This window comes from Cyanistes caeruleus, chromosome 15 (genome assembly GCF_971803275.1).
Source record: "Cyanistes caeruleus chromosome 15, bCyaCae1.hap1.1, whole genome shotgun sequence".
In the NCBI taxonomy this organism is placed as follows: domain Eukaryota; kingdom Metazoa; phylum Chordata; class Aves; order Passeriformes; family Paridae; genus Cyanistes; species Cyanistes caeruleus.
The window spans coordinates 11,491,531-11,516,637 of NC_141715.1; the positions used below are offsets into that span (position 1 = coordinate 11,491,531).

Sequence of the window (25,107 nt, forward strand, 5' to 3'; positions counted from 1 at the left end):
AAAAAAGAAAAAAAGAAAAAAGTAAACCCACCCCCCCGCCAAAAAAACCTGAAACAAACAAGCCAAAAAACCCCAACCAACCAAAAAACCAAAACAACCCAACAAAAACCCCAAACAAAATAAGAAAAACAAACAAACAAATCTAGAAATCTGAACCAGAACCAACTTTTAGTGTTCAATGTCCAAATCTGAACGTTTAGATACTGGAGATATCTGTACAATTCTGAAGAACTGATCAACAGGAAAACTGTTGAGAAAGGTTTAAACCCCCAGTAAATTGTAAACTGTAGGGTTCCCCCCCTCCCCGCCAAAGTTCTAATGATGTAGAAGCTGCATAATAATCTCCATGTGAACTATAAACATAATAAAAGCTGAGGCCATTTCTAACATAATCTCTATCAGCAAGATGCCAGAGCTTTTCCAGATTTCCTAACGGGTCCCTGCTAATTCCATGCCAAAACTAGCAGTGGATTTCTTCCTTTTAATCTCCCCTAATGCCTTATTCGATTATTGTCACTGCTCTCCGACCGCGCATCGTCCCTTCAAACCCTAATTCCCCCCCTGGAACAGTCAGATGAGGCTGAACGGCGGTGGCGAATCCAAGGGACACGCACGGCCGCGGACACCCCTCACGTCCCCACCCCGGGCAGAGGCCGGCCCAGGGCCGCGGGGCCGGGCCTGAGCCAGCCGGGCTCTCCCACAACCTCAGCCGGCCGAGCCCCGGGGCACGGGGGAAGGATGAGCACCGACACCGGCTCCAGCTGACGGGTCTGAGGGCACCTGAGCGTCCCCGCACACACCTACGGCATGGCTCTGCTGCTCGCCTGGACGTGTGTCGCTGTGAGGTGAGTGAGACCCCGCCACCACGCCGACCCCCGAGGGCTCCCCGCAGCCCGGAGGAGCGGGCGAGGGGCTCTTCCCTCCCCGCGCTGCCCGGGGCCTCGCCAGGCGCGACTCCGGCCTCGGGACTGACGGGGCCTCGCCTCTCCCGCAGCGTGGGGACGGCGCTGGGGGACCAAGGCGACGGGGCGGACCTCTATTCGGAAAACATCACTCGGATCCTCGACAAGTTGTTGGACGGCTACGACAACAGGCTCCGACCGGGATTTGGAGGTATCGGGGAAGCCCCGTCCCCTCGGGGAGCCGGCGGGTGGGGAAGGGCGAACGGCGGCGCTTCGGCTGTCCCGGGCAGGAGCGGCTCGTCCCGCATCCGTGACAGGAGGGAGGAGGTGGAACCCCAAAAGCGGCGGCAAAGCAGCAAAGCTGTCCCTGCCCCGCAGCCCCCGGGTCTTGCCCTCGAACAGGGCAGCCCCGCTCCTCTCCCAGCCCCTCTCCGTGTCCCGCAGGCGCCGTGACAGAAGTCAAGACCGACATCTACGTGACCAGTTTCGGGCCGGTGTCCGACGTGGAGATGGTAAGGGCCCCGCTCGCCGCCCCTGCTCTGTTTTCCCGGGATTCATTACGCTGGCATCTGAGTTGACCGTCATTAAAGCAGATTACGAGGCTTAATCTCTTTGACAATCTCTAGGGCCCAGCAGAGCAGTTTGGCCAGAGCTGCATACAGCTATTTCCCGGCCGCGCCAGCCGGGGCTAGACACACACAGCCTCAAGGGAGGGCCAGGGCCATAGGAGATGCCTCTTTAACCTCACGAAGAAGATGTTGAGCAGCCGTGTCCCAGCACGGCTTTGCGGAACGCTGCCTTGTAGGAGGCAGCCGAGTGAGCAGCGGCAGGGAAATGGTGCCATCGCTGACAGGGCTGCCTCGGCTCATGCTGGGTGCCCCAAACTCAGGCAGCCGCAGACTTGGGTGAACTCTGGCAACTCCCAGGAATATATTAAATCATGGAACTGAGGATGGCATTGCGGCTCTCTTTCTAGATGCTGACTTGGGCTGCTGTTTTTGCCCTTGTGCACGCCTCTAACACCAGCTCACCTCAGTCTGAAGTCCATTTTGCAGGCTGAGAACTGAGGGCTCCAAATACTACCAAAGTTTTTCCCCTGCTTTTTGTCAGTCAGTCTGAGAGACGGCATAACCTTGCATTCTTACAAAATTTGCCTTGGCAAGGTTTAGCTGTTTCCTGAGCAACTTCTGCAGAGAGCCCTTTTATAAAAACTTGTGAAAATATTACTAAGAATTATTGGAAAAAAGTCCCATCAATTAATATTAACTTGACACCATAATCCTACTGTGTTGTGACTCAGATCAGTCCTTTGTGAATATCCAAAGGAAGCTGCAGAAGAGTCACTGAGCATGTCTTTTTGTTTCTGGCAATTAAACACTGATAGTTTGGTCTTGCACTTTGAAAGCTAGGCATTTGTATTTCCTTAGACCTCAGTCACTTTGAATTAAATTATTACCTATAAGAGTAGAATGAGGGTTGTTTATTTCCTTATTCATGTCAAATTTTCTGTTCACTGATTCATTTGTAACTATTCTTCAATGGATGACTTTTTTTAGGAACTACTTAATGATAATAGGATTGAGTGTTTAAGCATTAAATGAAATGCTACTGACGTGTGTTGGTTGTCTCATGGAGTTATTGTCCCCACAGCCACTTGGGACTGCAGACCCCCACGCAGAATTCAACCCTATTTATTTTCCATAGGAATACACAATGGATGTCTTCTTTCGTCAGACGTGGACTGATGAGAGGTTGAAGTTTAGTGGGCCAACTGAAATTTTGAGACTGAACAATTTAATGGTCAGTAAAATTTGGACACCAGACACATTTTTTAGAAATGGAAAAAAATCAATTGCTCACAATATGACAACTCCTAACAAACTTTTCAGAATTATGCAGAATGGAACTATTCTTTACACAATGAGGTGAGAGCTTTTTCTTCTGCTTTTGGTTGACCTGTATTTTTGATTCTATCAGCATTTTCCTATATACCATATTTTTTCATTATCTACAACTATGTATTCTAGACTAACCATTAATGCTGACTGTCCTATGCGGTTGGTGAACTTCCCAATGGATGGACATGCTTGTCCACTGAAATTCGGAAGCTGTAAGTTTTTCTGTCTCTTTCAGTTTGTTCAAGTAACACATTTGGTCAGAAGGTCAGAAGAACCTAAGATATTAGTGACAGCTGAAATTTTAAGTTGTATTTTTATACTAGAATTCTACTTTTTTCTCTGAGACTCAGACCATTCATATGGACATGGATTTATTTACTGAAGGGTGACTGTTGAAGCATGTTTTATTGTTTATCACTTTTACACTTCTGGTAGTCAAAGTTGGCCCTTCAACAAATCATAAAACCTCTGCTACATTTACTGTATTACTTGTAATTTTGAAAATATGTAGTCTGTGGTAATCAATTTTGAAAATACTTAGTTGAGCTGTGGGTATCAATGGTTATGTTTTATAGCAGATTAAGAAGCGAAAGCTAATTCCTCTCAGGTCCCACCTCAGCCATTCTCTTACTGTTGTTTTTTTTAAAAACTTTTGTCATTAATGAGGTTAGGAACTTAGTAGAGTAGGATGCATGTTGCTGTGGGCAGTTGAACTATAAACGGGATTATTCTACTTATTTTTTCAATTGCTTATAAAATAAATACGTAGTAATGGTAATTTTCCCCTCTGTTACTCAGATGCTTATCCAAAAAGTGAAATAATTTATACTTGGAAAAAAGGACCATTGCATTCAGTAGAAGTACCACAGGAGTCTTCCAGTCTTCTCCAGTATGACCTCATAGGACAAACTGTATCTAGTGAAACAATTAAATCTAACACAGGTAAGATGGAGCCATGTGGAAACTACTGGTGTTGTGGAACATCTTGATAATAAATTACAGGGTATTTTTTTTTGTCATATAGAATGAAATTAATTATCTTTTGCCATTTTAAAAAGTAAAACCCTTGGACAGACTCTAACATTGTCTCTTAAAAGACAGCTTTTCAATACAGTCTCATCAAACACAGAATTTTTCATGAGATTATTAAAAATTACTACTGCCACTCCACCCCAGTAAAAACATTACATAAAATTAATATTATTCTGCTTTGTTTCCATAAGGTCACTTTACCTTTTTTTAAGCAGCTTATTTTTATTATGCACTAGGAGGTCTGTGATTTCATCAGAACATATTATGTTTGGTTTAAGCCAATAATGCTTACTCACATGTTGCCAAAATAATGCTGACATACTTGTCTCTTGACAGGTGAATATGTAATCATGACAGTTTATTTCCACTTGCAAAGGAAGATGGGCTACTTCATGATACAGATATACACTCCTTGCATTATGACAGTCATTCTTTCTCAGGTGTCTTTCTGGATTAACAAGGAGTCTGTTCCAGCCAGGACAGTTTTTGGTATGCTGCATTAAGGTTTTTGAACAGCTCAGCATCACATCTATCATCATTCATTCATTCATTCATTCATTCATTCATTCATTCCTTTCTTCTTTTCATTACTTGTTTGTTTTAGGTGAATATTCACTCCAGCTGCTCTATTTCCATCTGCAAAGGAAAATAGGCTACTATCTCATTCAGACATACATTCCATGCATCATGACTGTGGTCTTGTCTCAAGTTGTGTTTTGGATCAACAAAGAATCTGTTCCAGCAAGAACTGTGGCTGGTATTGGTGTTTTCCTTTTTGTCATTCATTTCATTCACTGTATTGAATTCATTGTATCAATCAGATACTGTAATCCAGGGAGGATTACGAAAGGCAGCTAGTAGGTTTCAATCAGCAAAAGTAAATACTAAAGTGGAACCAGATGATAGTTAATTTGCCTATGAGGGTCAAAATTATTGACTCAGAATTTTTGGTTAGCCAGACTTGTTTGTTGTGGTTTTCTATATATTTTTGTATGCAGTAAGGGACAATTTCAAAATAAGTATCGACCTCTTAGCAGATTTTTTTCGTGTGGATTCATTGTCTTGTGAAACCAATATGAGTCAAAGCTATAAAAGTTAAAAAAATCACATGGGATGGAGTTATTATCTGATGTAAGGTACCTCATCTAGCAGCAATTTTGGAGTGCTCTCTTCTCCTTGGCTACAAAGAAATCTAAACAACTAACAAGAGCTTTAAATGGATAAAAATCAGTGAGATGAATAATATCCCTAGCATAGGCTGAAGTTATAATAAGAAAGATGTATCCATACTGCATGGCAGGGTCTTTTTTTTCTTTACAGTGATTTGAATTAACTCTCTCAAAGCTTTGAGTCTCCTGGTTCGTACATATATATGAGGTTTATATTCCAGATATGATGCTACCTGATTTGGCCTCATGTTGCATCTCTGGACTGTAGAGTTGCATCCTCTACATTTTGAGAAAACATATTTGCAACACAGTGGGCATGGAAGGTAACTGTACATGCTTGAAGAAATGTGCAAATAGGTCTGTAGCCGATTTGGTCATATACATACACCCCAGACACTGGAATAACAGCTCTTAAGGGTTGTACTGAAGAGTAACATGGACCTGAGAAAGCATTTCATGAAAAGAGTAAAATAAACACCTTTCTGTATTGTGGAAAATAGTGATGTTAGCATTTTAAAAGAATATTTCAATCCTTATTCCATTTGTATTTCTGCCAGGGCAGTCGGAATTTCTAGTCCTGACTCATTCAAAATCCCATGGATTCTGAATACCTTAATCTAAGGAAAAGGGCAAATTCCTTATGACTAAAAAAGACTTCAGGTCTTTTTCAGTGAAAAATAAAAGTTTTAAAATGGAGAAGGTTTAAATTGCATCATATTGCAAATACTTGAATTATAATTTTCCACTTTTACATTTAAGTCCCAAAACTAAGTTTGAGAGAAGAGAAATTAATAGTAGAAAAATAACGATGTGCCTAAACCAGTTTTCAGCAGAAAATAATTTAAGGACTTTGTTTACCTCCAAAATGGATGCCAGTTATCAGATTTCAGTGTTTGCACTATTTTACATATTCTTCAAAATTTACCAAGAAGTGTTCAAAGTGTAAAGATGAGGGTAAACAATCAGCAGTTACACTATTTACCAACTGTAATTTGGTATTCAGTTTGATGAAGTAGCTTTCCACAGTGTAGAGCATTTCATCAATATTCACTCCACACTGAGAGAATTTTTATCTGTATCTGTAATAGAATAGGATATCTATTCCTAATTTAAATTCCTGCTGCAGTAAGTTTTTATTCAGACACAGAATATATCAATTTTATTACTAACTAGCACATGGACAGATTCTAATCCAATCACACATCATTTCAAAAAAGTTCATTCTGGACCTTTGAAATTGAAATACATCTCAGTGTAGTTGTATTCATATTATGAGTCTGGCAGATTTGTGAGAAATAGAGATCCTACGTCTTTCTATACCATCTCCTATTTGTATTTCATTAAAACATGTTAAGTAATGACATTGGGACGTAGTTAGCCTGTGACAGCTGGCAAGTCACATCATGTGAAAGAGTTGCAGGGAAACTGAAAATAATGTCACCCTCTCTGGATGCTGCAATATGCTATGACACTGCATCCTTTCCTCTGAGCATCACTCATAGCATATTGCTTCATCAACTCAACATGACCATTACAGTATGACATTGCTTCTTTTACTTCACCACCTACCCTTTCCCAATAGAAGAAAATAGGAGAAGAGAATATTCTCCACCTTGCTGTCTTTAAATACCCACAGTTTTTGCATTCTAGCAGGCATAACTCTAAGTAAATATGAGTCACAGAGGCTTGTATATAAATGATTGAGTTCTTGCATTTTTTGCTTGTATCAGGCAGCAGCAGGAAGTCAGTATATTTCCTACATTATTAATGCTGTACACTTCAACATAGAAAGAATAAATTCATGAATTCATGTGAAGAACACCATGGGGTCCATGAGCTACATGACCAGATTTACTCTGAAAATAGATAAGCAGCTCTAGAGAAGTAGCTTTTCTGTCCTTCCCTATTTGTAACTACAGGCGCTTTCAAATCAAGATACACTTAGTGAATCTTAAAAAATGTATCCAGTGATTAAAGACAACAGCTCAGGGGACCAAAGCATTATTACTTGAAATCTTTGGATTGTGCTCTGACTGTTTTCAATGTAGAATTTGACTGATTTAGTGAGCATTCTGTAAGCCATGATCTGCCTTATCCAACAGCAGGGGAAAGGAGAAAGGATGACTGTTGGGGACTGACAATATGTGAATCCAGGTTTCTTGCAAACATTCCACTTATGAACCCCACAAGGAAAATCTCCTTCATATTTTGAGCCTGGATTTTGTTACAGCCATGTTTATCACAATTCTAAGAAGCAGCACCACATAGAATGTTGTTACCCTGTCTTTCAGTCTGCTCAATGCATTAAAGAAGTTTTTCCAGACCTTTTAGATGCTGAATCCAATATACATGAGTTATTTAAGGATACAAAATGCTTTGAGTTTTGTTGGTTAGCTGGGATGTAGGATGACAGCTAAAATCAAAAAGGATGTTGTGCTTTGGTTTTTTTTCATATATATGAATTTAAGAGTAGCAGGGCTGAAGCAAAGTTGTAATGCCCCCTATTTCCTCTTCTTGTTTTCAAGGAATCACTACAGTTCTCACAATGACCACTTTAAGCATCAGTGCTCGCCATTCTCTGCCCAAGGTGTCCTATGCCACCGCCATGGATTGGTTCATAGCTGTGTGCTTTGCCTTTGTCTTCTCTGCACTTATTGAGTTTGCAGCTGTCAACTACTTCACCAATCTCCAGACTCAGAGAGCGATGAGGAAGGCAGCCAGGGCAGCAGCACTGGCAGCAGCACTATCAGCAGCAACTGTACCGGCAGAGGACGAGATTGTCTCGGTAATTGCTTGCTTTTCTGATAATAAGCATCATATAGGAACAGGCAGATGAAATAGTGAATGCAAAACAATATTAAAGTGATCTTAACCTGAAACAGGTTATGTAACCAGATTGTGTCTGTTTATCAAAGACATTGTTCTGATTGAAGAAAATGAAAATACTTCATTTATTTTTACTGTTTATTTAAATTTGCGATATGATTTTCTGAAGAGGTGTTTATTTGGCAAGATATTTAAGGAAAGCCATTCAACTGTTGTCCTTGGTACTTCTCTTGAGCAATGCTGTAGGCAGTGTGGTAAGACAGCTGTGGTTCCCAGTAAGTCTGCAGAATTTGTGGGACAGTGGACAATGGAATGAACATGTGCATTGGCCAGATGATTATGGAATCACTTTAGTATAAGGGTACAGACCATAAATGAGTCATCTGGAAGATGGGTAATTAGCCTTTACATAAACTTGGCATCTGTTACCTTTATGAAATCTGTGTTGGTGTAAGCTTGAGGAAAAAAAAGCCATAAATGAAGGATAGGTTTTAGTACATGTGAAAGACAGGAAGTCATTCCAGTATCAAAAAAACTGTCAGAATTGCTTGCAAATTTTACTCTGTAAATCTCATGCTGAATCATGAATGCTGTCCGACAACGTATGTTAATGTATATATATCACTATGGCCTTCCTGTTTCAAAATCAGTTTTACTGTCACCATGATTTCCACTTTTAGAGAAATAACTGGATTTGAATGACATTTTGGACCTTTGAATCTATAATTGAGTAAGGGAGTCAATCTAAGAGATGCCCATATCAAGGCAACACCTTACTCCCCATATAGTAATTTTTTCCGCATTTGCTGATAAATAGCAGTTAAAGTTTCAACATTTAAGTACTTTCAAACTATTTAAATCATAATTGATAAGTTTTTCTGACTCTTTTGGAAGACAAGCTATCAGAAAAAAACCCAAAAAGTTCACCTGGTTTTATATAGCATGAAGAAAATATTGATAGCTACTACATCTTGAAGAGGAACAATGGCTTGGACCTGTCCTTCACACACCTCCTTATTCAACTTTGAGTTAATCATAGGGTTTACTAGAAAGAAAAAAACAAAAAATTACTACTTTCGTTTTTATGAAGTCCCTGCTGAGCACTAGGAAAACAGTTAGACTGACTCTGCATGTCCTGCTGGTGTATTCACAGCCACTGCTGTCATCTTCCTCACATTCCCAGTCTCAGGAAAGCAACTGTTCCAAAAAATAATCTTCTGCTTCTGCCCAGATAAGCTAAGAACTTGTTCCTGAAGATAGGGCTTCTCCAGATATACATGGTCTATGAATCACAGCAGAACAAGCTAAGCACCAAATACAAAATTTCTGTTGAACAAATGAATAAAAGATAAAGAAGTTAAAATACTCAAATTTCTTATCAAGGTCTTCAGCCATAAATAAACAAAGAGCAAACTGAAGACACTTCCTCCTGTTTTGTAAATATTAGCTTGTTAGCATTTCCAAGTAAAAACCAGGAAAAAAAAAAAAAAAAGGCATCAAGGAATAAAATACATATCTAGGAAGCCCCCTGCAGCAATCTGCTCAAGAAAATTATTGACATCTAGCTTACAGCATACAGATTTAGAAGAATGTTAAATCCCATAACGTTCAGGTCCTAAAGTAAACTCAGTCTCTAAAACAGCCCTCAACGTCCACAAAATTCTACAGACCTGATCTTGCTCAAAGCAAGACAATCATTTTCAAGCTCTGTATGTCCACCACTTTTTTTCTCCCAGAAGAACTGCAGTAACAGAAAGATCAAACTCAGTGAGACCTTAAAAATGAAGGGTACTTACAATTGAAGGCAAAATGATGTAGTAAAAAAGGCTTCTAGAAGAATTAGCTATTGGATTTAAACGTTCCCTTCCGGAAGGGCATTCTGGGAAAAAGGGGTGATTATAGGATAACAGATTTTAAGAAGCTTTTCTTTTTTCATTCCTTTTTCCTTTTTTTTTCTTTGGTAGAGATAAGGGGGAAGGAACTTTTGTACGTTGTCACATCAATAGATATAATGCAGTCAGTGATATAATTTCATATGAAACAGACCTGAAGTGTCTAATTTAAATTAGACAAATCACACACAGCCTGATTGCATGAATGTATGACCATTTTATCAGGACTGTCATTCTCACTGAGCCTTGTGCTTCTACAGCTACATTACTGGACCTACAGCAGTTATTTTTAAGTAAGGCACACAGCATATTCAGTTTCTTTCTTAATGTAGGTTTAGGATGTCCTTCCTGAATTCCCACTTTACTCTTTGTTTCCCTGTATTCCCCAACTTGTTCAGTTGTTTGCCTCTAAATCCTTTCAACTCTTTTCCTTCTTACTTTTTTTTTTTTTTTATTGCTAACAGTGCCCAATTCTTATTCTTTACCTCTTTGATAATTTATCCTACTTTTCTGTTCTTTTTGTCTCTTCTCCTCATTTTCTCTGCCTCTCTTCTAAAACTTCCAAGTCACTAGAAATACAAGCTTAAGAGAATCCATATCTTACACATTATTTTTAGAAGTCTACTTTATTTGATTTTAAAAACATTTATTCTTCTCCATACCCTGTACTTTTTATCAAGCAACCTTCTTTCCTCTTCAATTTAGTTATTTTTATTTAAAATTTTGCTTTATTCAAATAAATTAAATTCTCTCAAGCAGGTTTTTATAATATAGCCAAAAACACTGTATTCTCAGAAAATAAATATGTCAGAAGATTAAATTCTGCTCTACTGTAGAATGAAAGTAGGAGAAAATGCTGCAGCCACTGAACTGTAGTGGATTCAGTAAGAGAGATGAGGCTGTGACCATGTGCTCAGCAGAGATGAGAGATCAGCAGGCCTGGGCTGACTCCAGGAAAGCCTCTCTATTTACCTCAGGTAACTGAGGGCAGGATTTGGCTTGCACTCTTCATGAGCTGCAGGCAATCCCTGTGTGAAATACAAAACTATGGGTGTTCTACTGCAGAACACGATGGCAACAAGCTGAGTATTCATCTGGACTCTGACATAAACCTGTTCTTACTCCTGTGGTGGCCAAGCTGGTTTTAGCATGTCAAAACCAAACATCTTACACATACACATATACAACCATGATGGCATTTAGCTTTTAAATACATTTCAAATGTGTATTTTCTATATCAGTTGCATTGTTTCCTCTTGATGGCTTTCTTTTCCTAGGAAGATCCAAGACCTGGAAGTTGCAGATGAAGGGAATTGCTGATAGTGTGTGGAGCACAACATTTGCAGTAATGCTGTGTGGGATGGTCAGGGAGTAACCCCGTGGATCAAAAGACAGCCTTTCCATGTGAGAGGCTACATGTAAAACACAAGTTTACTGCCCTGTAACAGCTTGATTATGGTTATGTTCTAAAAGACCTCATGTTTTAACAGAAATCAGCACAGAGCAGTGAAATACCACTGGGAGAGCTTCCTTCTCCCTCCAGTCTTGTGTTTCAAAACAGAAAGGATTCTTACTCACTTTTACAGCCCTGGCCAGCTGCAGAGCCACCGTATGTCACTGGTATAGAGGATTTAGTTTCCTATAATTATGTTGGAATGTATTGAGTATATTTAATGAGTATCGTGGTACAATGGAGTACTTGTATCTGGATCATCAGCCACCCTTTAGGTATCATCCTAGAAACAGCTACATGCTTTAAAGTCTTTACTGAGAACATTGAGGCCTAATCCCAGTACTTTTTTTGCAGGAGGGTAGTGAGAACAAAATAAGGTAAATTTAATTATAGGGAAAAAACATATGGACAGACACTGACAGATTTAAGAGCCAAATGTGGCTTTGAAAATTTAAATCTGTTTAATGTAAAAATGTATTTTGACAGCAGAGAGGCTCTGTGCCAATTATATGTTCTTTCTGGCATGCTACAAATAACAAACATTAGGAAGAAACTCTGCCATAGCACATTCCCATTGAAAAGAGAATGACCAGGGTTCCAGTCTTTGCTCTCCTTACTGCATATATGGTTTATACGACAGCAATTTTAATACAATGGCATTGGGTAGTTTTCAGTTATGCTTCCTGACTATATAGATCTTTAGATTTTTCCATGCGAAATAAAACAGCTCTGAAGTAATAAGGTAACAGCCTCTTTCCCCTTATTCACCTTCACCTGGTGTTTAGGCTATATTCTGAGAGAAGTAAATTTCAGTTCCTGGAGGTTACGAAGGAATTTGAACATGGTTTTGCCATGCTCCAAATGAGTAATTTAACCTAAGTGATTTAACCCTTTTACTAGGGTAGAAAATTATGAAAAAAAAGTCTTCATGTGTTTCTAGCAAAGGTAACTTAAAATGTCTAAAGAGATGCATAAAACTAGGCCTATTAATAACTTCTAAACTATATTCAGCTTTTGATTATGCAGGACGCTGTTTATATCTATAAACAATACACATTATTTGTAACAGACATTTTTTAAAATCAGATCCCACAGATGAGACATTCAAAGAAGTGTCCCAATTGGGGTTTATAATGAATCTCTGCCATAGAGGGATACTGAAACTGCACAGAACTGTATTGTATGATGTTCCTTAGTACATGGCCAAAAGATGATACACACTGTAATGAATTTGCCTGCAGGAAAGTGCTGCATATGGATTATTCAGTAGCTGAGGAGAGTTTTCACAGATCACCCTGGTGGATGTAGGGGCTAAACCGTGTTTAACACCCCCATTTTGGAGATAAGTCACTATCATGTGCTGTTATGTCTGTGATGGTTGAAATTACTCAAACTGTATCTACTAATGAGCAGAAGCAAAAAACCTTACATATTCAATTAGGCATTCTGCCTTTTACAGACAGTGAGTTCTGGTTCTAGGTTGGTTTGTGTGTGTGTTTCAGGAAAGTTCAGTGTCTTTAAACAAAATAAACTATGAAGAAAAGAAGAAACAACACATTATTTTTACCTAAACTTTTAGAGTTTATTCTCATGAACCTCTTTTTACAGCATTGCTAGCAGGAAAAGGAGATGTGAGTAAAAGACAGATAAGGAAGGACATAGAGATATTAATTTATTTAAAGTTAGCCACTATCTGGGTTGCATATATAAGAATTACTTATAAACTGATAGTGAGAATATGCATTTGCAGTACAAAGCAACAGAGAATTCTACAAATATGAATTACAGAAATCTCTTGAGGGAAAGAAACATAAGAACAAAGTGCATTCATAAATCACAGTTAGCATGCAGGAAAGCCTAAGAAAGAGCAGACAAAGAATCCTGTTTACTCCAAGGTTATGTATGCTGTATATTTTCAGATCTGGAAGGCAAGAAATTTGGTGAGAGCCTCCTGAGATATTCTGAGTATAAGCAAATTCTAATGTTACTAAGGAGAGCTGTGAGAGAGCAGGGCTTTATACACAGGATGAGAGTGCTTTGTGAGCTTTCCAGGGGATGAGATAGCTTGGCTGCAAAAGCTTAATAAGAAGTCAGACTATACCTTACAGGCTGTCTACATACCAGTGTTTGTTTAGTCCAGTGTGATGGTGTCTCACATTAAACAACGACTGGCAATCTGTTCTGTGTCACTGCCTACTCATACAGAGTTGCAGGTTTAATTGCCTGATGGGACTAACATTCCAGATGAGTGAAAGAGCACTTCTCTGAATCAAGGTTCAGTAACTTAAGAAAATCCGTTATTTCCTTACGACACAGTGTGCCATGCCTCAGGCTTCTTGTTCTTGCTACTTGTAGAACAGTCCTTACTTGAGTGATTGGCTCTGTGAGCTTTGCAAAATAGGCTATTCATTTCCATTTTCTTTTGTTACCATTTCATGATGTTATTGTATGTAATCTTTGTCAAAAGAAGAATTTAAATCCACATATAGTGGACAAATTACTGTAGCTGCATTTTCTGTTAAGAGTTAGCGTTCAGAACAACTGTAGTAAGTAATTATATGGTCTCCTCACTGCCTCCCCTTTTTGGTTTAGCAGTGAATTCCAATGAAAAATATGAGTTGTGGTTCTGGGGCAGCAGTCTGGTCTATAAACAACTCCCATGCTGAGAAACATCCTCATTACACATCTGAGATAAATTTGGACTTAGATTTCCATATCCTGAGTAGGGATTTAGAAGAAAATAGACTTAACCCTGAGCTCACTGTTATGGGGACACAGGACTGTTAAAGAGAGTGTAAATAACTTAGTCAGGGTTTTTCTTGAGATGAAATCAAATTGAGATAATCCTCATACTTGAGCAATCTTCCTTCTATAGAAATGAGATTTAATAAATATAAATAAAATAATGACTAGGATTACACTTTTACAAGTGCCTATTCAGGTTATCACAAAGGTTTTCCTACCTCCACATTCTAAATATATTCAGTACTAAATGTCATCCAAAGACCATACATTACATCTTTTCTACTTACTATTAACTTTGTCACCTCAGCACTGTAATTCCTGATTGATGCTTGAATAATCTAGAATAGAATTTGACCTACCTTGTACCAGAATATTGTAGATAAAAAGGGCTAAGATTCACCTTAACACTTGTATTTTTAGGAACCACATAGTGTCCACAAAAGGTCATTATTCCACAGTAAACTGAAAAACAAGATACCTTATAGCTTGCCCAGTTCTGTTGAAAGCAGGGCATGCAGGCAAAGTAGAACAGAGCCTGAGTGAAAGCAGGAAGGCAGGCTCAGCCAGCCAGTCTGTTTATAGATTATTATGATTAGCGCAAGTGGACATGGATAACCCTCTTTCTGTTTCTATGACACATCTGTAGATCATCCTCCATTTAAATCTGTCTGTTGATTGCTGTGTTACTGGAAAATACAAAACTAAACATCTGTGTTCCAGATAGGCACAGAGCAGGAATGCTGTTCAATACCCATTCAGAACATGACACCAGTCATACAATGTATAGAGGGCAAATTGGAAGTGGTGATTAGTTTTAGGGGAAGAAAAAGGGCGATAGGTAAGAGAAATAAATACAGAAAAAGTGCTGTTTCCCTTTGGAAGTAGATGATACTCTCTTCACCTTTTATTTAGACTAAAACCAGCTGTGAGGAATCCATCTCATCCTAATTTTACATGGATACTAGTCCATTCATAAACAGAACTTGGCATCCTATCGTAGAAATGTCACTTGTTCTGATTCTTGGACAGTAACAATGACTTCTCTAAGGATAATTCCTGTTACAACTATTATAAGTCAGGTGATACCTGTTCTGCTAGGTTAGTCTGTTACAAAGAAATCATGGCCCAAGAAGAATGGGTAGTGTATAGCAGAAAATGCTTCCTTTCCTTTTAGTGACTCAGTCATTTCTCTGATTGACTAAAATCTGTTCCCATGCTTAGAAATCCTGCAAGATAAATCCCAAAAATGCTGACAGCACACTACATTTTAGTGAATAGTTGTCATTAAATCACTCCCAGTGAATGACTTTGGAAATTGACTGTTTAAAGAATTTTTCTACCTTAAAAACATTCCAATGTTAGTCTCCCATTTTACTATAGATCTATGTACTGTTATGTTGCAACTTACTTACATTGTCCAAGACTTCCCTCATGTGCTTCAGTCAATTGGTCATCTTGTTCTGCTGACCAAAAAAGCTTTGTATGCAAATCCAAGAACATCTGTGTATATTGTGTGATTTTGTGCACAAGATTTTTCATCAGTAATCTGGGAAATGAGTTTTATGGACAAAGTTTTAGTCTTAAGCTCCATATTAACAGAACATGACAGCACTTCATCTCAAAACAAACAACAAAGTCACTCTTAGCATCCTTCTGTATTTTCTCAGGCAGCAGATGAATCTTATGTGGATGCTGCCATGCATCCACTAATGGACATCCTGGGATATGGCAGTAGCAGCAAGGTTTTTGAATATTTCCTCCTATTTGACACTACTGTGAAAGTGGATAATCGATATCCATTAGAGCAGGCTTAGAGCCTGTGGCAGATCCTATTCCTAAGTCATTTCTGGAAAAAAGAACTCTATTAACTTCTGCTCTTGTGAAAGTAAAATAATGGCAATGTGGCCCCAAATAAAAGAGATGTGCAAAATGAATATACATGTTAGTCTAGTAACTAAGAGGTAAACTCTACATGTCCCTGAGTTCTGGCTGAATTTTCATAAGAATTTTAATTCAGCTTTCTGAAGAGTAATTGGATCTGGCTGCAAATACTGCACAAAATACGGGAGTAATTTGGTTTCATTTCACCATAAATGAAAATAAAAATAGTCCCATTACAGTTAAGTATATTTGTCTTCAGCTGTATGCCTGAAAGTGCTGTGGGAATTATGAGATATATTTAAAAATGAAATTTTATCCTGGAAAAAACAATAGGACAATTTAGCATTCATGTCTTCAGCAGCTGTAAAGTTAGTCCATTACCTTTTGTGCAGCAGTTTTCTAGTTCTTGCATGGCTGTTTGACTCCATTCAGTGTTTACCAAGCTCATCAATGCATTCAGCCAGGGAAGACTGCACCTGAGCCAGCCTGTATTGATGTTTTGTTGAATCTTGATCCATATCTACACAAACTTCAATCATACCAACCTACTGCAATTTAGATACACCATTACCTTCTATTCCTATAAGCTCTATTTTTTTCTTTTTCTCTTTTGGAGCTTCCACTTATCACAATGTTAAAAATATGAAAAGCACATATTCTCTCATGGCTTTACAACAAAGCTTTAGGCCATAAAGATATATATAACCTTCTGTATAGATGCATTATTTTTGTGATTTTCTGAGATTGTACTATAGCAGAGAAGAAACAATAAAATCAGAAAGTTAAGTTAAAAGGTGGAAAGAAGTCTAAAGATCACAAAACCTAAGACTGTATCCAAATATCACCTTTTTTTCCTGTTCTTTTTTCTTTCACAGCATTCTGACTCCAACTCTAACCTGAAGAAGCGAGTAAACTCCATAGCATCTCAGGCAGAGCAGTCTCCTGAACCCAGCATAATATCAAATACTGCATCCCAGTGTCAACCACTGTCTGTTCCTCCACCAGCCCCACCACAACCACCAGCCATTGGAGGTGCAAGTAAAATAGACCAGTATTCCAGGATCCTCTTTCCAGTGGCTTTTGCAGGATTCAACCTGGTGTACTGGGTTGTTTATCTTTCAAAAGATACTATGGAGGTGAGTAGTAAATTTTCTGAATACTCATCTGTAATATGTAATGTTTACTTGGCCAGCATTGTTTCAATTGTTCATTTACTGTTGCAACTCAGTCCATCAGTCCTTTCTGAGTGATACATTTGTTTTAATTCCTTCTGGAAAAAATCTGTAGCACTCTGTACAATCCAGAAAGGCTGTTTGAGGAGGGGAAATGTAAACACATCTCTCCAAACCATGCTGCACTGAGCAGAAAATGCTCTGTAAGACAGCATAGGATGTCATTCTTAGCAAACTAACTGATTTTAAATCTTCTATTTCCTAACCTGTTACAGGGAATGGTAGAAATATCAGTTGAAGCAAAGAAGTGAAAGAGATAACTTTAATATCCTAAGGTTTTCTCAGTGAGCTAGTACTATAAGTCTCCCCAAAAAGTTTATTATATAGTATAAAGGATTAATAACTGCAGTATAAAGTTTGTGAATCAAGTGTCCCTAGTTTTGTACATTCCAATACATTTTCCTGTTTTTTTAATATAACTATACTGTTTTATGCATATAAAGCTGAAAAATCTTTGCTTAAGTTTGTTGGAATCAGGCAGAGGGTGATTACTTCTTTAGATATCCATGAGGTCCAGAAGAGGCATGTGCCCTGCAAATTGAGCATGTCTAGAATAATCAGTCAGTAATCAGTCATTAAACTTGTAAGTCTTTAATGCTTTAAATCTCTATTTTCCCCCCTTTTTTGCCTAAATAAAGTTAATGGTGTCCTATTTCCTTGGTAAAAAATACATTCATTTGCCTCGTTGCTATAGAGTTTTGGATCTCACTGTACATTGCAGTCAATATGATTGGTACATTTAGTTTATTTAGGACAGCTAGGGAGATAATGATGGTATTTAGATAGCACCAAATGCACAAAGTCCCTACGCCAATAAAAACAGAGGCTGGAAATCTGGTATGAATGGGGAACAGGCTCTACCTTTATTTCCTAGATTAAGATCAGGCTGAGGGAAATCTTGTGGGCAGCCAAGAGATGTTGCAATTCAGAAGAAACAAGACAGTGCTGATCAGCTGATTGGTGGCACCTTAACTCTGCCAGAAGGCTGCTGCTCTACCAGACTCTCATTTCTGGTACCAGAATGATCTGGAAAACGCTGTCTCAGAGATGGAGTGTGCTGCCAAGCAGCTTCTATGGAATTGTGAGGGCAGGAAGGTAGGAGACACTGTCTCTTACAAATGTTCCTGCAGATGTCTCTCAAGAGGTCACAGCTGCCAGCTCCTGGCCATTCCAACCCTGCCCAGTGCTAAATTTAGCATCTGTGCCAGAGTTACTGATCCTGCTGTTAAAATATTGACTACGTGTGCAAATTAGTTATCTCAGTCAGAGAAGGGAGGTATTGAAAATGCTCGTGTGTGATCATGACAACTTCTGTTTGTGTGTAGCTTGCCAAGACTCCAGTGATTTCACTAAACCATTCACATTTTGGATCTAGAAATATTTTGAACATACTTGCCATTTCCCTTGGTAGTGACGAAATATTTGCACTATAACATTGTATATTAATAATAACATTAGAAACAGGCTTTTAAAATAATTCCAAAGTCTAGGACTAAGTGCTGACTATAAATATTTTTAAATGCTACTGTGCAAGCTCACAAACATGCTCAGAAGCTCAGAAATTATGTTACATAGTAGCATTACAGAATGACAGAAACCCAGCAGCAAGACTTAAAAAAGAGAACAGTATTGACAGCTGGGGTGTTTTGAATTATGAAAAATATAAACAGTTGTGTAATTTTTGACCAAGGTCTTCCCAAATTACAGTTTCAGGTGTGTGTACTCAGTTATAACTAATAATAATTGTGATATATACTGATAGGTTTCTAATTCAAATGTTGTTTTACCAGTTGATACTTTTAACAACCAGAATTCTTTTTGCATTAAAAATATATTAAAAATATGTAAGCTTTACATTTCAAAGAGAGGAGATACAAAAGTTAGGTGAACAAAGCATGGTGAGCTTCAAGGGTAGCTAAACTTAATTTTTGGCTCCCCCAGGCCCAATAGATTTAATGTAGTTACAGTATTATTCCACTTATTCAATTTAAAAAAGTGCATTTTGTGCATTATTAGAGATATAATAGCTTTTTTAAGTTACTTTTTTGAGTTCATGGGACTTTTTTTTAGAAAAAAAAGAAAGAGGAAAATATCTAATGGTTTAATTGAAATAAACAAATTTCCAGTACACCAGTTCTTGTACTGCAGCTTTCTAGGATTTTTGTTAGTGCAGTTTGGAGTGCAGAACATCATTCACCAATTCATGTGCTTAAACTGAAGAGCTATTTACTTTCTTTGGAGGTACACAGAGAATAAATCAGGCCTTTCATGAACCTGTTTGTAAAAACAGATTGTTAGTACTGGAATCAAAGGTCATTTTCATTTTCAACTCCTATCATTATTTTCTGGCCAGACTCTTCCTTTGGCTTTGAAGGAAGAGCAAGAACAGTTTTTTTACTTCATGTTCTGGACTCAGAGCCTCAGCTGGGATGAGAAGCCTTATAAGTGTAATGACACAGAGTTGGATGGAATCAGGAACTCTTTTCTAAGCTGTTTGTTACTAGTTCGGTACAATACTAAGCAATTTTCTTATGGCTTAAATAATGGACCATGTGTTACAGAAATGAAAAGGTCATTTTTGTGTATTGCAGCTCGTAAGATTTATGGGAACTTTGGGGACTGAGTACTTTTCAAAGTGCTCCTTGGATAACTTTTTCTTCCCCTTTCATTTAATAATTTTCAGGTTAATCACCTTTACTATACATGTAAACTAAGAGTATGCAAATTACACAGACATTTTTTATTTGAAGCTTGTGTAAAGAAGAAGGTGTTTTTAATAAAATGTACACCTTAAAACATTTGAATGTTATCATCATAGACTGGTTTGGATTAGAGGGGATCTTGAAAATCAGAGAATTCCACACTCCTCCCATGGCAGGGACACTTTCCACTAGACCAGGTTGCTCCAAGTCCAGTACAATCTGATCCTGAAAACTTCCAGGGGTGGAGCGTCCACAGCTTCTCTGAGTAAACTGTGCTAGGGCTTCACCACCCTCACAGGGAGGGCAGCCAGGACTGGACAGGCAGCAGAAGTATCTTAGACTGAACTCTGTATTTATACTTCTATACGTACTGCATCAATTCAAGCTTTGCAAACCAGGAAGCTTAGTAGCAAACTTTCATTGCAAGATAAATATTTTTCTATATTTGAAATCAAAACAGCACCATTCTCTGAAGAAAAAAATGAAAAAAAAAATCCAGTTAAAATTAAGTAGTTCTGAATGCTTTTTATGCATGGATGGGGACAACATTAATCTTCTGGTCTTAATATTTTAATAAAGGGTTCAATTCATGATTGGAACAAGTGGGAAAACATTCTTATTCAATAGCAGTCATTCACTGTGCAACTTGATACATGAGATATTTCAGTGTAAATGGTTTGCACTGGGGAGTAGCAATAGCATTGCAGAACAAAAATTGTATTGGTCAAAACAAAGAAGCTAAATTAGCGAAGTTCTGTGTCTGCATTTTGTCAGACTGTATATTGGTAGAAGCTAATATAACCAAAGGATTACAAAATGTATAAAATAACAGGTACTGGTTTTTAGACCACAGAAAATGCTGTAAGATACTTTTAAGATAAGTCCCTTTTTCTCTAAACAGGTTTTACAAGTTAATGCTGACAGATGCTAACTATAGCTATTATATAACTATAGCTAGTATATAGCTATACTATACTATTTATGCTAAGAAAAAAATAATAATCAGAGTTACTCTAAGAGGACTTACTCCCTCTCTGTAAGGTCAGTTAAATCAGGTGGAAGGTTTGAAGATGTGGCATCCCCATGATTTATACATGGGTGATGGAATTGGCACATTTCTATGGTTCATGTTCTTCTGTAGGGTACAGTAATATCTGCTATCCACAAGAAGCTCTCCACAGTAATGAACAGGACACATTTGTCCAAATTAGATAAGTAGAAAAGTTCTTGAAAGAAGAGCAAACCTTTCTGGTAAATGAGGAAAAAGATATTCTAGCTTTTTATTTTGCCATACAGCATATTTTGGCTTTGTTTTCTGTTTTAAATCTCCCTGAGTCCTTGAACTGAATACTAATTTATGACAGTGACCTTGGTAGGTGAATTGCACACTTAGTCTATTTTCAAATTTGCTTGATTTAGAGTACAAACAGTCCCCTTTTAAAACACTGCAAGTACTACCTTTGCCATATAACTCACAGTGCATGTCTACCACATCTTACACAACTTGTTTCTAAATTTATCTATCTTATTTTTTATATGTAACATTTTATTAGGGTTTCTCATGTAATAGAGCATGGAATGATGGAGTGAATCAGCCTAGATAAGGAGATGATGTTAAAATTTCGATTATAAATTCAGAAAAAAGAAGCAGAGGTTTTATGTATTTTATGTTTGGGAGCACAGGAAGATACAAAGTCACTAAATGGACCAGATTTGCTGAGTCCTGGGTGTTATTTGGATGCAGAGAACGTAGCAGGATGGCTGGAGAAGATTTACATAAGTCAAAGATGCTAATGATGTCAGGTGGGAGGAAAAAAGAACAGAGGAAGGAATGAACAGGAAAAGTATTTAGCTTCATTACATTGGTATTATAAGGCTTGTAGTGAATATCGTTATATCATTTTTTAGTTTAAACACTGGAGAAATAAAGTTTAGGAGGAGCAGTCATTGGCATACATAGTTAAAAACAGAGCTTTGATGATCCAGGTAATGAGCATCAAATTCTAAGAGGATTTTCCTTGTTATGCAGTTCTGTTTTGAGTCTGCTGAGAGAGTCAGAAATCATGGGGGTTCGTTGGTTAACTCAATTGTTGTTAACAATGGGTAACAACCCACTGCCTAAAGCTCTCTAAACTTCTCTTCCAGTTTTTTGAACCTTTGGCAATGCATTTTCGAAATGACCCTCAGCCCAACTGAAGAACAGCCCAAGATTTCAAGAAAATCACTCAAGGTCACAGAGGATTGCAGAGACTTCAAAAGATTTGTCTGTCCAGAGGTGCTCTCAATTTTAAGATGTAATATTTATATTGGACGTTACCTGGATGCAAATTCTGGCCAAATCAAGGGCTGCAAACTGCTTAGGGTTCTAATTAATATTTTGTCAAGATTTCTTACAATGATTCTACTTCAAAAGTCCTTGTTAAATTACTTGTCTAATTGTCAAAGAAAAGAATGTTTATTTGTTCTAAAACATTTGTAAACAATTGAATGTTTATATTTATATGAAGCATCAATAAAAGGGTTTGGGATTTTTTAATAGAATAAGGATTGCTAAACTCATCTGTTTCTGAAATGGTATAACTTGGCATAGTTTCACTGAAAATTTAGGAGTTGTACTGTTTTTCAGCACTTGAAATTGACCTAAAATAATGTTGGATGTGAAAAAGAGCTGTAATTCCATCATGTTTTAACCCTTTCATATAAAAGATAAGGGATTAGTTCTTAATAATTTTTAATTTAATTTTCATCTTTGAGATGACACTTAAAAATAATGAGACACAAGAAAAAAAAAATATAAGCTATTTTATGTGTGCTTTAGATGGTAGGTTAACACAGTGCACCTTTCTTTGTTGAAAGTCACCATTGAAGTACAAGCAGACTAATAACAAACAATTTCTCAGCAGGATCTGGAAATGGAGGACTGGAATTTCAGGGAGTTTTCAAGGTCTAAAGCTGAATAGACAGAAAAATGCAGCTACCTATCAGGCTAAATGCCTTCAGCTTGCATTTCCCAGAAGGGAACTTCCTGGAAGCAGGCCTTGATAACTAGTTAAGGAACAGCATTTTATCAGCTGATTCTACTGAATTGCCTGTAGCAAACTCCCTAGAAATGGTTTCTAGAGCCAAAGTACTGCCAGCACCTTCAGAGTTTAAAGGTAATAATATTTTGATACTCTCACCACAGTTACTGGTTCTTCTCAAGAATGTAATTAAGAAACATATGCCTAATCAAATCAAAACCAAGACTAAATTATTGCAGGTGTAATGGACATTGGGAGTAGTCAGAAGCACACAAGTTTTATGTGAAGCCAAATGAAATTTAAGGATCTCATCCTATCTTGAAATTATAGTATGATAAAATTAACCAGAAACGTGAAATAATGCACAGATTCAGGATATTCAGGGTCTTTTGCTTTGTCTTCACAAATATCTTAATCCATGTGAGAAAATACTTACAGGCTGATTGATTCCAGTAAGTTACCAACTCTTTTATTGGTACTATAACCATTTTAACTATTTGAAGGCCTTGCTCCAGCTGTTCTCCTCCTCCTATTTCAAGAGCTTTTACTAGTGTGGCAGCTGGAATGATCATGGGAAATCCTTTCTGTACACCCTGTGCTCTAACTCTGAAGGGTTTAAATGGAACAGTTTAAGGATTCGACTCAATAATAAATATTGTTTATACAGAGATATCACATTTGCAATTTGCTTTTTTTTGACTGTCTGCAGGCTGGCACACTTGGATGTATTTGTAAGTACATGGAATTCTTTGTTCATTTTGCTTTAAAACTAAAATTGAGAAAAAAATTCCTATTTTCAGCCTTTATATGCTGTTATAAGAAAACATTAAACTATGTATACTGGGCAAGTATTTTATAATTTATAAATACATTTTATTTTGAAAGAAAGCAAATTATGCTGTAGGGATACGGAATTATTATTTTTTTAGTAACTATACCCATTCTTGCTTCACTGACTGATTTCTATTTTGAGTACATTAATGTCTGTAAAAGTTTACAGAGTATTTTAAAACTGGTTTATGCATAAAATGAAAATGTTTAAAAGCTGTGGTAAAACAAGTGACACTAAAGGAGCTAAATTTTGTATCTGGTCTTTGCTTAAAAGAAATCTAAATATTAATTTTACAGCAGATGCAGAGAGTTGCTAAATAGTGACTATTTCCTTGAAATGTAGTATTTTGACGTGTAAAATGGTGGTAACTTCCTGATTAGGAAGCTGTATCAGCATCTTAAAATTGTTTTAGTAGCTCTTGGTATTTAAGTAGCTCTTGGTATTTAACAACACATTTCAACATGAGCAGAAAGACTGCTTTTTTTTCCAAAGAGCTTTTCATGTGGATATGACAAGGAAGGGTTGGTTCTCCTCAGCTTTTTGAACCATAGGAAGAGAATGTGTGTTTTTCCTGTTACATACTTTATAGAGACACAGGTGTCATCAGTAATGTTAACAATGTCAAGTTATATCTTAGAATAAATGTAATTACTTACAATTAATGTCACTTCTTAACAATCCTGGTTATGGTCAAACACTAATCAACCAAGCAAGACAGTAAAAGGGCAGATAAATAGAAAAAGGTGTTTTATATATATATATATATATATATGTATATATTTCTGTATGCATATATACATATGTATTTCTGTAGAAAATATAAATAATAAATAAATAATACTATAATAAATAATATCTATTTCTTTCCTTATCACAACTTAAAAGGAAATTAAGGGATGTGGGTTTCTTCCATTGTTTCTGACTGTACTGCAATAACAAGAGCAGGAGCTGAAGTTGCTCCTGCTGAGCAGAAGAGAAGTTGTTCCTGGGCGTGAAGCAGGGCACTGTGGGGAGAGGATGTGCAATTTCATTGAGCTACTGCACTCTGATGCACATTATTCAACAACAACTTACCTTTCTATGGGTCTTGGTAGAAAGGATATTCTGGTTTTAGCCCACACAAAGTGACCAAATTCAGTTTTAGCATGTTCTGCTTGATCAGAATTGCAAGAAACAGGATAACTATGAACAAAATTACAGAATTATTTCATAGTAAATTAGAACCTTCAATTACATAGAAATGTTTATCATTCTTGATCTGGGCTCTACTCTCATTATTTTTTTTTTCATAATTTCTAAGCCAAATGAGAACCCAGCAGTTTTAAGACATAGAAACTATGCAGTGGCACACTAGATCAGCCTTGAGATCACACACTCCTATGTTCAAAGGGTACTGTCCTGTATTTTGATATTTTGATGCTACCTGTCAGGTAACAAACTCAAGGCCATTCTCTCATATGCAAATAAAATTCAGAGGTGACTTTGTCATTGCTTAGTTCAGTACATTCTTGTTTCTCTTCCAG

The 25,107-nt window shown here is 37.5% G+C and overlaps 1 protein-coding gene across 4 annotated transcripts; it reads left to right on the plus strand.

Annotated features, from left to right (window-relative positions):
• The first annotated feature begins 572 nt into the window (after positions 1-572).
• Positions 573-23,424, plus strand: GABRA6 (gamma-aminobutyric acid type A receptor subunit alpha6). 4 transcript variants are annotated; one of them, XM_086851467.1, is made up of 11 exons: positions 573-845; positions 995-1,113; positions 1,347-1,414; positions 2,607-2,827; positions 2,930-3,012; positions 3,599-3,742; positions 4,169-4,321; positions 4,437-4,589; positions 7,527-7,786; positions 16,674-16,934; positions 21,878-23,424. In XM_086851467.1, the coding sequence occupies exons 1-11, from the start codon at positions 808-810 to the stop codon at positions 21,926-21,928; spliced, it is 1,551 nt and encodes a 516-aa protein (XP_086707593.1). In that variant the 5' UTR covers positions 573-807; the 3' UTR covers positions 21,929-23,424. The 4 variants fall into 4 exon arrangements, with proteins under 4 accessions (XP_086707593.1, XP_086707594.1, XP_086707595.1 ...); XM_086851468.1 differs by lacking the exon at positions 4,437-4,589; XM_086851469.1 differs by lacking the exon at positions 4,169-4,321.
• The last annotated feature ends 1,683 nt before the right edge of the window (positions 23,425-25,107 follow it).

Excerpts from the sequence above, each read along its gene's own strand:
- GABRA6 (XM_086851467.1), top strand. The coding sequence starts at position 808 with ATGGCTCTGCTGCTCGCCTGGACGTGTGTCGCTGTGAG. Across the intron at positions 3,743-4,168 it reads AACAATTAAATCTAACACAG|GTGAATATGTAATCATGACA; the intron begins GTAAGATGGAGC and ends GTCTCTTGACAG. Across the intron at positions 4,322-4,436 it reads TCCAGCCAGGACAGTTTTTG|GTGAATATTCACTCCAGCTG; the intron begins GTATGCTGCATT and ends TGTTTGTTTTAG.